The sequence below is a fragment of the Mya arenaria genome, chromosome 6, assembly GCF_026914265.1.
Source record: "Mya arenaria isolate MELC-2E11 chromosome 6, ASM2691426v1".
NCBI classification, from domain to species: Eukaryota; Metazoa; Mollusca; class Bivalvia; order Myida; family Myidae; genus Mya; species Mya arenaria.
Window position 1 is genome coordinate 20036691 of NC_069127.1, and position 12244 is coordinate 20048934.

Here is a 12244-nt window from a genome sequence, read left to right on the forward strand (position 1 = left end):
TACTTAAATGTATCTTTGAACCATTGTTGAAATATTTAAGAATATATAATTATGTTTGAACCATTATTGAAAATCTTAGAATATATATTTATCATTGAACCATTATTGAAATGTCTTAGAATAAATACTTATCTTTGCACCATTATTGAAATATCTTAGAATGTATACTTATCTTTGAACCATTATTTAAATATCTTGGAATATACACTTGTCATTGAACCATTATTTAAAATATCTTTGAAAATATACTTATCTTAGAACCATTATTGAAATATCTTAGAATAAATACTTATCTTTGAACCATTATTGAAATATCTTAGAAAAAATACTTATTTTTGAACCATTATTGAAATATCTTAGAATTTATACTTTTCTTTGAACAATTAATGGAATATCTTAGAATAAATACTTATCTTTGAACCATTATTGAAATATCTCAGATCTTATCACAAACCTACAAACCTTTCGATTATTAATTTTGTTCATGCTGTTCATACAGATGGTACTTAGTGGTTAACCATGATAATGAATAACATTAATTCACAATAAACCACCGCACTTTCAGCACCATGGGTATTTGATAGAGTAGAAAAACTAGACTCAAATAAAACCACTCTGGGTCTTTTTGTGTCTCTTCGGTGTATCAAATTGAAGGTAGATTAATGTATACTTCCCTATCAAAAGGTACATGTAACCTCAATTATTTGTCAAGATATATATACAGAGGGATACTTAAACATTATATATTGTACCAATCTTGGTAACATTTGATTTGAAACATTTATTATGAAATAAACTTTCGAACATGTAACAGTCCCACTTATGACAGTGTCATGTGATGGGTTTCCTAAATAGAAAATCTGAATTTAATTATTAACTATATACAGTAACACAATACATAATATATATTTACGCACATACAGTATAAATGTCGCTCTACCCTTTGTAAAATAAGGATGGGTTTGAGTTAGCTTTTAGTTTCATGTAAGCTAAAAACATGATCATTGTTATCAGATCATATTAAATTCCCATGACCTTAGCTTGATTTAATCAGAACACATCATCTCTACTACTTATAAATCATATTTATAGACTTTAATATCAGACAATAACAAATTGTTAGAAATCACTTAAAACCACTGAACTTTATAAGAGCATTTAAGGAAAGAGGAAATAAATCTTTATGTGTTTAAAGGCTGTTTGTTGATATCACTTTCAACACTTTTATATTGCTTTAAAAGAGATAGGTAAATTCAGAACATCTGACAAAAACATCTTTAAAAAGTCTTTAAATTTAAAAAATGAATACTTCAATGAGTTTAATTTTAACACTGGCATTGAGCCAAAACAATAAAACATACTGAAATTTTCTTTACACGTTTTATGATTAGTTTGTTGTATAGGCATTATAGACTTTATTTTCCTCGTCTACTTTATACATATATGTAGTTGGTTGTTGATTTATTTTCTCAATAAATTATTTATTTGACATAATGATTTGGTTTTTGTTTACACAGAGAACAAATGTAGGTTCTATTTTTTCAACAAAACATGAGAGTGGCAAGTTGCCACTGGCAACCATGCCAGAATTTGATAAAAAGATATTTATGCCATTATATCAGGACAAACTAAACCCAGTTGTTCTGCTGCCATATTACTTGTGTAATATTCTCATTTTGAAGTGTTCAGAGACTTAAAGTATCTTTTTGATAATCATAATAAACTATTTTGTTAATTTGTAAAATCAATATTAAGTAATTTGGCTAAATAAAATAATTTAATAAGCTTTTAAATGCTTTTTCAAGATAATAACATTTTTTAAGAAATTGCAACCAAATGATTAAATTTTAAGTCATTATATGAGTTTTCTAAACTCTTAAATTGAATATGGGCATTCAGCAACAATATTGGAATGGAATATTTGTGCACTCGGGTCATAAGACTTCACTTATACGCACTCATTTCTTTACGAAGTACCTGAATATTTACACATGCATTCAACACTATCTAAGTGTGATTTATTAAACAATTTAGTAAATTAAAACATATTACAATGTAAAAATCCAAAAACAAAGAAACAAAACATAAACAAAATGCACCAATAAAAAGTTTAGCACTATTATGCATACAGTATTTAACACATATCTATATGGCAGTGAGACATCCATTATTGAGACAATGTTTACAAAATTCTAAACAAGGCTTGTGTGGTTAATGACATTTCTGCAGTTTCAAGATCAACCCAACCATACATGCTGAAATGTCTGTGTCAGCAGTTGCTCCAGCTTGTGGCTATTGACCAATGTCTAAACAGGGCTTAAATGAACAGTACAGTGCCATGTCTAAACAAAGCTTGGATGGACAGTACAGTGCCATATGTCTAAACAAAGCTTTGATGGACAGTACAGTGCCATAGTGCCATATGTCTAAACAAGGCTAGGATAGATAGTACAGTGCCATAGTGCCATATGTCTAAAGGCTTGGATGGACAATACAGTGCCATATGTCTAAACAAAGGTTTGATGGATAGTACAGTGCCATAGTGCCATATGTCTAAACAAGGCTTGGATGGATAGTACAGTGCCATATGTCTAAACAGGGCTTGGATGGATAGTACAGTGCCATAGTGCCATATGTCTAAACAAGGCTTGCATGGACAATACAGTGCCATATGTCTAAACAAGGCTTGCATGGCCAGGGCATGTTGTATGTTTAAACAGGGCTTACTTGTGCATGGACAGTACAGTACCATTTGTCTTAACAAGGATTACATGGACAGTATACTGCCATATGTCTAAACAAGGCTTGCATGGACAATGTCATATCCCGCTAGAGGTCCAGCTGTCTCCGGATAGACCTGCGACCTGGCACTCATGTTGAGATAGTCCAAGTGAGCTTTTAAGTCCTGTCTACTGGCCAAATTAGCACAATCACTCGAGCTGTTTGCCCAGAACTGCTGAGCACGAGGGTCAGGTGTTACTTCTGCTGACGTGGGTGGGGTAAGCTGCTCAACAGCTGACTCAGAGATGTTCGACATGGAATAGTTGGATTTCGATGATGAGGTGGAGTATAGTTTGGAGCGGTTGTAAGTCATGTATGCAGGTTCTGTTTGAACTGAGTCAAATGATTTAATCGAGTTTGACGAGTCAAGGCGCTGTTTGCGAGGCTGTGGTCTGTAGGTATTTGAAGCATAATTGCTTGATGGCACAGTTATAATTTGTGAACTAAAAGTATCTGAGCAGGAATTCATGGAATTTTGTCTCTCAAGATTGCCATTTTTTACACTAAGAACACTTGGAATTCTTTCAACAGATTTCATAATAACAGAATCTGCACTGTTTTTCTGATGAGCAAAAATGCTCTTCACCTCCGAATCATCCTGATCAGTTGAAGAACTGTTTTTCTTATGATTCACATATTTTGCATACTCCGACCCAGACAAAGGGAAATTCTCTTTAACAGTAGTTTGAACATAATTGGGGCTTTTTGTGCTTGATTTTAGCTCAAGATTGTCAGGTTTTGTCTCAAGGTCGCGACACCTATTGCCTGACAGATCATACATATAATTCACCGTCCTGTCTTCTGGTAAAAACTCAATATACTGCGGCACATGGCGAGATTTCGGCTGTAAGTAGTTGGCCCCATCTGTCTTCAACTGCTGGGTGGCGTCTTTGGGCTCAGGTGAATCAAATGACGTCGCCCGTCGAATCTTCCCATATGATTTGTGGCTACCATAGCTACTCTAAAGAGAGAATAAACAGTAACATTTTAGAAATGTATGATGAATCCCCATTAAAATGATTTTTACATTGAATAAAAGTATGGGACATTGATCATTAACATGACTGAATTATAAAGAACTATACACTCCTAGGAACAGAAAGTGCTTATCAAATAATACTCTCCCTGAGCCAATTTACAAGCACTGTGTGCAAGAGTGAATAAAACTGAATAGAATGAACCCTAAACAGTTACTAAAATGAAGTTGACCCCTGTACATACGTGATCGATGTGTCTGTAATCAGGGTCGTCTGATGATGTCGACGTCAGTCTCCTTTGTCTCATACTCAGGTAGTTGAACCCACCCGCTGAAATATAACATAAAGTCACATCCATTCATTTGTTTTACACCAGCAAATATGAACTTATAAGGCTTGATAAGTACTATTATCTTGTGTGGTGATACTGATTGGTAATACACTTGTATTTTTTCTCTCAAATTCGAGCTTTGTACAAATATAAAGTTAGTTAAACAATCATATCATCTATGAATAATTTACACACAAGTTAAATATTTAAAAAATAACCTAGATAATAAATTTATTATTATTAAAATTAAAATATGTGATACACATTTAAAGGTTTAAAGCCCTGAGCAGGATATATGTTCCGAACAGCATGCAATTGTTTTCAAAAACTGACAACAAAGCTGAAAGGGTAAACAAGACAATACTTGGACTGAAAGCCTGCGTACCATCAAGCCTAGATGATAATACTTGGGCTGAAAGCCTGCATACCATCAAGCCTAGATGATAATACTTGGGCTGAAAGCCTGCATACCATCAAGCCTAGATGATAATACTTGGGCTGAAAGCCTGCATACCATCAAGCCTAGATGATAATACTTGGGCTGAAAGCCTGCGTACCATCAAGCCTAGATGATAATACTTGGACTGAAAGCCTGCGTACCATCAAGCCTAGATGATAATACTTGGACTGAAAGCCTGCGTACCATCAAGCCTAGATGATAATACTTGGACTGAAAGCCTGCGTACCATCAAGCCTTGATGATAATACTTTGGCTGAAAGCCTGCATACCATCAAGCCTAGATGATAATACTTGGACTGAAAGCCTGCATACCATCAAGCCTAGATGATAATACTTGGGCTGAAAGCCTGCATACCATCAAGCCTAGATGATAATACTTGGACTGAAAGCCTGCATACCATCAAGCGTAGATGATAATACTTGGATTGAAAGCCTGCATACCATCAAGCCTAGATGATAATACTTGGGCTGAAAGCCTGCATACCATCAAGCCTAGATGATAATACTTGGGCTGAAAGCCTGCATACCATCAAGCCTAGATGATAATACTTGGACTGAAAGCCTGCATACCATCAAGCCTAGATGATAATACTTGGACTGAAAGCCTGCATACCATCAAGCCTAGTTTAGGTGGATAAAGTAAAACAAGAGAGCTGCTGACCAAATGCCAACACTCGTCTTTTCTTGCTGTTTTTTCAGTCGAACAAGGGCATGACTCTATAATAATGAGAGTCTGAGTATGGGTCTTGATATACAAGTGCGCATTGTCTCCACGTATATTGTCAACATGGTAACCAAGTTTCATTTGAACTTCTTGAAAGATATTTGAGTAATACTAAAAGATAAAAGTTTTGCAAGACTGACAACAACAACAACGACAACAAAGCTTTTACAATACCGACAAGTGAGATATATGTTTAGAAAACAATGAAAGGTGGTTGACACATGGGATGATGGCCAAAAACAATTGAAAAACAAATGACAATGTCTCAAATGTTACAAATGAAATGGTAATGCTATGATGAAATGGGAACAGAAATGTGAGCATGTTTAAAACCAGTAAAAAACTGATGCAGGATTAAGTGGTGACATATGTGACACGCCCAAACCAGCACACATTCATAATAGGGATCCAAACTATGATTGAATGCCAAGGGTTTAAACTCAATAAGAAAACTGATGGAGGTTAACAGTGATGATGAAATGTGACACTGCACACCAAAGGCAAACAACAACAACAACTTGGACACTGGACTACCTCTCCTCGGGCTGTTTGGGCGTGGCTGGGTGGACTTCCCGACCACCGCACCACTGAGGCCATCGAGGATCGCTTGCCACATGTACATTTATACCTCCTTTCCGAGAGAGCAGTGGAGAAATAATCAAAGATTAAGGCTTGTGTTTAACTCAAGGCTCAAAATTAATGATCATGTCAAAATAATTTGACCTTCTTTCCATACCTGGGGCAGTAGACTTTTTGAGCATTGAAAAATTAATCTCATAAATCTAACATTCAAAAGAAATTCAAGTTTTAGCAAGACAGCAGAGTCTGACAAATTCCATTACAATAGAAATAATTGCTCAAGTTATAATGACCTTACACATGCCACAGACACCTAATTCCATGAAAAATCCAAAAAGTTTATTAGAACCTGACTCGATTTTTCCTCTGTATCATAAACCTTATATAGTTTGACACATCCATACAGTAAGCTTTTAGAGGGGATGATTATCACAAAGTTCAAAAGAGACTGACCTGCTGCTAGCGCCCTATTTGTTGATGATATTGGGATGAGGTACTCTGACACACTCGTGCATGTCTCGTGGAATTTCTGAAGTTGTTGAAGCAGGTAGGCAAATGATGGTCGATCCTCTGGGGCAAAACTCCAGCACTTACACATCAGCTGGTAGCTGGGGAGTAATATACAAAGTCACTATTTTTGTGAGTTAAAATCGATGCCTTTAAAACAAACATTTATTTAAAACAATAAATGAATTTGAAAGTTATTTTACTTTTTATAAAAAATATCATTTCAAATGAAAATTCTGTCATGTCTCAAGATAAATGTATTCAGTAAAAGGCCTTACATTTTTTAATAGGATACTTCAAAACCTGCTTTAATGAACTGCTTTTAACTCTACTAGATTCATGTATAAACACCACATTTTATTTCACATCTGCTGGTCAGGTCAGTCAAGGTGTCCACTTTTGTGGTAAATGCAGCACTTTTATGTTGGTAAGTCTTATGTATCATTTAATATTGTTTATAAAATTATAGCAACTTACAAGTCCTCAGGACAGTTATCTGGCCGGTCAAGGCGTCCACTACTGCGGACAAAGTGCAGCACCTCTATGTTGGTGCGTGCTGGGTATGGCTGCTGCCCAAATGTAACCACCTCCCACATTAACACACCAAACGCCCTGTCAAAAGAAATTCTGGTTCGATCAATTAAGCAAATTAAAGAAACAGTTTGTTTTTAGCCAATAAACTCACTGCCAAACTTAATTATTTTATTTGCTGGTTGTTTGACAATCTTGAGCCAATTGGTGATTGGTCAGTTGCACATCTTTACTTAAAATCACACACATATATTTAAAGAAAACTATTGACAGATACACAACTTTATCTTTAGAACCAAATTAATTCCCAAATAGAACCGTAAAACAACACCAAACATAGCATTGTCCATACCAAATATCGGATTGTGTGGTGAACACCCCATCCACCAGTGACTCGGGCGACATCCAGCGTACAGGAAGGAGCCCCTCCCCCTCCTTACGGTAGTAATCATTCTTGTAAATGTCTCTTGCGAGACCAAAGTCTCCAATCTTCACCACCATGGTTGCCGGGTTACACGAGCTCACTAGGCAGTTTCGGGCTGCTAAGTCCCTGAAATAGTGAAATATTTAGATACAAACTGTTTCAAGTAAATTATTATGCAACCTAATTAATTTGAGGCCTCCTTTTGCATTTAGACAGCTGTCATCTTTTTGATTCAAAAATTGTTTCAGTTTGTATCTTTAGAAGAAACCAGCATGGTTTCCATTTTGAAAAATATTGAAAAAGCTTTATAACATGTAACAGCCAGGGATGGAAGAAAAGCCTTCATTTGCAAACAAAGAATGTTAAAATATTTGTCAGTAATTCACTCAAATAAAAAACATTATGAACATTAATTAATTATCTCCATAACGAAGAGCTATGCCGGACCTGTGTACAAAGTGCATGTCCTCGAGGTATTTACAGCCACTCGCCACATGGACACAGATTTTAACCAGGTCCATTAGAGAAAGCTCCACACGGCTCTGATGCTGGATCTGCAAACACATAGTACATTTTTCACTGACCTAATGATAAGTTTTCCCAAATTATCTACAGGTAATCTTTGAAAACACAATGATCTTGAAGCCATTATGAAAAACCAAATACGGGGAACAGCTGCTGTGATGATTAAATTTCTATTAGTTTACTGGTCAGAAAATTTTAAATAAGGGCAACTTGGCAATATGTCAAACATGTACTGGTTGTATGACTGACATTCTAGATATTGCAACACCTTGGCCAACTCCACCAAACAATGAGTCCCAGATGTATGCCGGTGCATTATTAAAATAAGTTCATGAAATTAAAATGGCAGCAATGTGTACAATGTTAGTGTGTGCCTATACTTTGTGTGAAGTGTCAAACAGGCAACATTTTTGGCCAATAACAAAGGAGCACAAAATCAGGTGTATTCTGTGAATGACTATTCTTTAAAAAATCTACGTGATCTACTCACAGCGTAGTTAAACGTAAAGACATTGTAAACAATTCATATACATTAGAGTTTGTTTTGAAGGAAAATTGCTGAGGTACTCCAATTGACATTCCAGCTGAAAACTTACCGATGAGAGCCGACAGGCCCGGAGGAAGGAGAGTAGATCACCACCTTCCATGAGCTCCAGGATGATGAACTGTGGGTCATTATCAAGGCACACCCCCAGTAGACTGAGAATATGCTCATGGTGAAAGTTGGACATGAGTAGGGCTTCTTTGAGGAATTCATCTTTTTCTTGATCCGAAGCACTTTTACGTAAGGTCTGAAATGGTTCAAATATAGTTTGGATTATTGAAGTCTGTCAGACTAAGGATGCGATTAGCTGGACATGAGCTAGGCCTCCTTCAAAAGTATGTGTTTTTCTTGGTCTGAGAATGTTTTACTTTAATGACTAAAAGTCTGAAATAGTGTGTAAAGACTGGACTGTGATTTTGATATCTAGGAAGACCCAAGACCAAAGTCACTTCTACAAGTACAAACAGTCTGAATTCCAAAACACAATGCAATACCAACCAATAACGTACTGCGTACATGTTTTCCATCAAGTGATGACAAAACTGTAGAAAACTGATTGTAGAGGTCTTCTTTAAGGATTGCTTTTTATATGTTCTTACTGTTATGTTGCATTATGGTCTTGTGCTTGTTAGGAAACTGATTAAACACTTTTGAATGATTATACAGCAGCTTGTATATTCAGTGTCTATATAGTATATAACATAGTATCAGAAACATTAAACTACAAATCTAAGCCACATTTATGATTATCTCACCTTGACAGCACACCTAGTGTCCCCAGAGCTCTCATTAATGATGTTCTTGGCAACCCCCTCGAAAACTTCTCCAAACGCGCCGCTGCCTAGGAATTTACAGAGGACCAACTGATCACGTCGAAAATGTGGCAGGGCAGCTATCTCATCATCGGTAGGTATCATACTGAGTGAATAAAATAAATGGAAATGATAAATATAATTGTGTTACAAACAGATGACAAACCTCTCAAACACTTCCCGGAATGCTTCACTGCTCAAGAACATACAACTCCCCAAACGTTTCACTGCCCAGGAATTTAGGCAGCACACGCTCGTTACATCAGAAATGGGTCAGGGCTGCTATCTCATCATCAGTAAGGGTTATAATGGTAAAAAAGGAAGAATGATCAGTATAGCTCTCATACTGAATTTAAAAGTCATGCTTGCTTGATCAAAAGTTATGTGAAATTGTGCTGTTACAACTTACTTCATGGCATACAGTGTATTATTCTGCTGTATCGCTGTAAGGGGCAGTTCACGCAGGGTGGCAAGCTCTAGATCAGGGCCACGTGCCACCGTGACAAATTCCCGCTCCTTGCGCTTTTTCTTCTCCTCTCTTCTCCTTCGGCAAATTGCTGAAATAAGATTAGCTATTTTATTTGACTCTGTTATTTTATATCATTTTAATGCGTAAATGACTGGTTAAAATATTTAAGTAGTGAGGGTTCAACTAACATTCCTACTCATCAAGTCAGTGTAATGCATCTTTTATCTTTATACTTCCGATCTGAACTCTTTTTTGAATACAATATAACTTAAACTTTATCCTAAAGTAAAGTTTTTTTTATCAAATCAAGAGTATTACTAACAATAGATGGCGATGGCTGCCATGGCGATGATGACAAAGATGAGGGCAGAGACGATTGCTACCACAGTAACCATGTCATCCTCAGGCTCCACCTCCAATACTGAAGTTAAAGAAATTCAGTTACTTAAGAAAAGAAGAATATTTGCCTTACCCTACTAAACACTTATCAAGAATTTGCACAAATCGCAACATGATATACTTTTGCACTGAAAGCTAAGAATAAGCTTTTGCAGTGTAAGCTAAACTAAGCAATAGTTTTGCAGTGTAAGCTAAGCATAAGCTTTTGCAGTGTAAGCTAAGGTAAGCATAAGCTTTTGCAGTATAAGCTAAACTAAGCTTAGCATAACCTTTTGCCGTGTAAGCTTAACAACAGCTTTTGCTCTAAAACTTAGCATAAAAGGCTCTAAAGAGTATTGATCAAACTTAGCATAAGATTTTAAGAAATTTAGAACGTCTGCAGTTCCACAGACTTAAGTAAGGTCTGTAAAAGAAATTTATGAAGTCAACTGCAAATGAGTTTTATGTACTTCAAACGGAGTACAGAATGCAATTAAAATTGACTAATGACCTTTCCCAACTTTGTAACACACACTTTATCATACTTACTTGGAAAAGAAAAGAGAGTGCTGTTGAGACTGACAGGTCCCCAGCCATTACTGTTCTTGGCCTGCACACGGAACAGGTACGTATAACCGCGTTGTAACACACTCTCATCTATAACCCAACGCAGGTCCGTCGTATTATACGCCACACTCCAGTTGTCTTTGTCTATAAGCCTGAGCAAGGAAAAGTTATACAAGTATATGAATGAAGACATACTTTGGGGTTGAGTATAGTCTGGAATAAAGACTAAGCCTGAAGGTATTCAATTTGTTTCATCTATTTCTACCTAGGCCATGTGTTTTCACATGTATGGTAAAACAACCAACTTGCAGCAGCCAACAAAACTTAAAACATTACATGTTATAAGTAAATAGAGCAATTACATCACCCTGTTGGTTTCACAACTTGAATGTAATTAAAAAATATGGGAACATAAAAAGGGATTGTGATTAAAAGTGAAATAACTACAAGAAATAGGAGCATGAAAAAACCCATATCTGATGTCTACCATGAAATGATTCCTGCTGAGCAAGCACCACATTTACTTTTGTCATATATTGTGTCACATGGGAAGAAAATATTAAATGTTTTGAAATATATTTGAAAATATATTTAATTCATTTTTTCATAGAAAGATTATATAAATTTCTAATTCAAGGACATAGATAACTGTCTATTCACCACAGGACTTATTTTCGCTGGGGGTTGTGATCACAAACAGCCTTAAGTCTGAGTTCAGAGTCAGATGCATAAAAGCACTTTTATTAAATTACAAAGAATCATCTGAGGTTATTCCATTTGTTTTACAAAAATAAATGTCAGCTTCAAATAGTCAATTGCATCATAAATACTCAACTGGAAGGAAAGTTACACTGAAATACGGATATGCAGTTATGCCACTTAAGTCTAAACTCAGACTTGAGACTGTTGGTAACCATGGCCCCTGGAAGGTGTGAGAGTTCTTACTTGTACTGCAGTATGTAGTGTTGAATGGCCTCCCCGTTATCCTCTGGTTCGGCCCATCTGACCTCATATTGTCCTTCCTTTATCTCTTCTACTATCGGGGGATCAGGGGAGTCTGGGATACCCGCTGGAAAATCCGGGAAAGCAAAATATAATCCGGCAATAGTTTATTAGACTGTCTCCTGTATGCTACTAAATGCATTAAAATGCTTTTTGAAACAGCATGCAAGCATGGCTGGCTTGGCAAATTTATTTTTTGAACACTAGATACTATCAAAAAAGATTGTAGGTGAAACATATAATTCCTGTTGAGCTATCTTTGACCTTGAAATTGATATTCATAAATTATATTCATCAGGTGTATCTCATTTTGAACATATTATTTTTATTTGTATCATACATACTCAGTGTTTTGAAGACATATTGGATGCCACTCTCCTGTGTCGGCCAGTGGTAAAGGTTATACATGGTGGAGTTGTAGATAAGATGGAGCTGGAAAGCATACTCTGTGTTCGGTTTGAGATCTTCAAAGGATTCGTTGTAGAGCGTATTGTTTTCTGTCAGGATCGGCAGATTATCAAGGCTGCTCATGAAGATGTCTGACATGTTCTCTTGTACCTGTGGTTTGTTAGAAATAAACATTGACACCTATTACACATGAAGGGCAGCAAATGTGTTTTTTAAAATGCATAA

At 36.1% G+C, this 12244-nt stretch overlaps 1 protein-coding gene across 3 annotated transcripts in view; it reads right to left on the reverse strand.

Moving 5' to 3' along the window:
- Positions 1 to 1487: 1487 nt before the first annotated feature.
- LOC128238242 (proto-oncogene tyrosine-protein kinase ROS-like) overlaps positions 1488 to 12244 on the reverse strand; it is a 79249-nt gene continuing 68492 nt past the window's right edge. For 2 of the 3 annotated variants that reach the window (XM_052953931.1, XM_052953930.1), the window contains 13 exons: positions 11956 to 12169; positions 11555 to 11678; positions 10592 to 10761; positions 9987 to 10085; positions 9605 to 9752; positions 9139 to 9301; positions 8436 to 8630; positions 7762 to 7868; positions 7243 to 7440; positions 6837 to 6971; positions 6306 to 6460; positions 4003 to 4088; positions 1488 to 3742 (listed from right to left, as the gene is read on the reverse strand). In XM_052953931.1, the coding sequence (XP_052809891.1) occupies positions 2795 to 3742; positions 4003 to 4088; positions 6306 to 6460; positions 6837 to 6971; positions 7243 to 7440; positions 7762 to 7868; positions 8436 to 8630; positions 9139 to 9301; positions 9605 to 9752; positions 9987 to 10085; positions 10592 to 10761; positions 11555 to 11678; positions 11956 to 12169 (2742 nt within the window). In that variant the 3' untranslated portion in view covers positions 1488 to 2794. Of the gene's footprint in view, positions 3743 to 4002; positions 4089 to 5807; positions 5905 to 6305; positions 6461 to 6836; positions 6972 to 7242; positions 7441 to 7761; positions 7869 to 8435; positions 8631 to 9138; positions 9302 to 9604; positions 9753 to 9986; positions 10086 to 10591; positions 10762 to 11554; positions 11679 to 11955; positions 12170 to 12244 lie in introns of all 3 variants that reach the window. The other variant, XM_052953933.1, reaches the window with a different exon arrangement.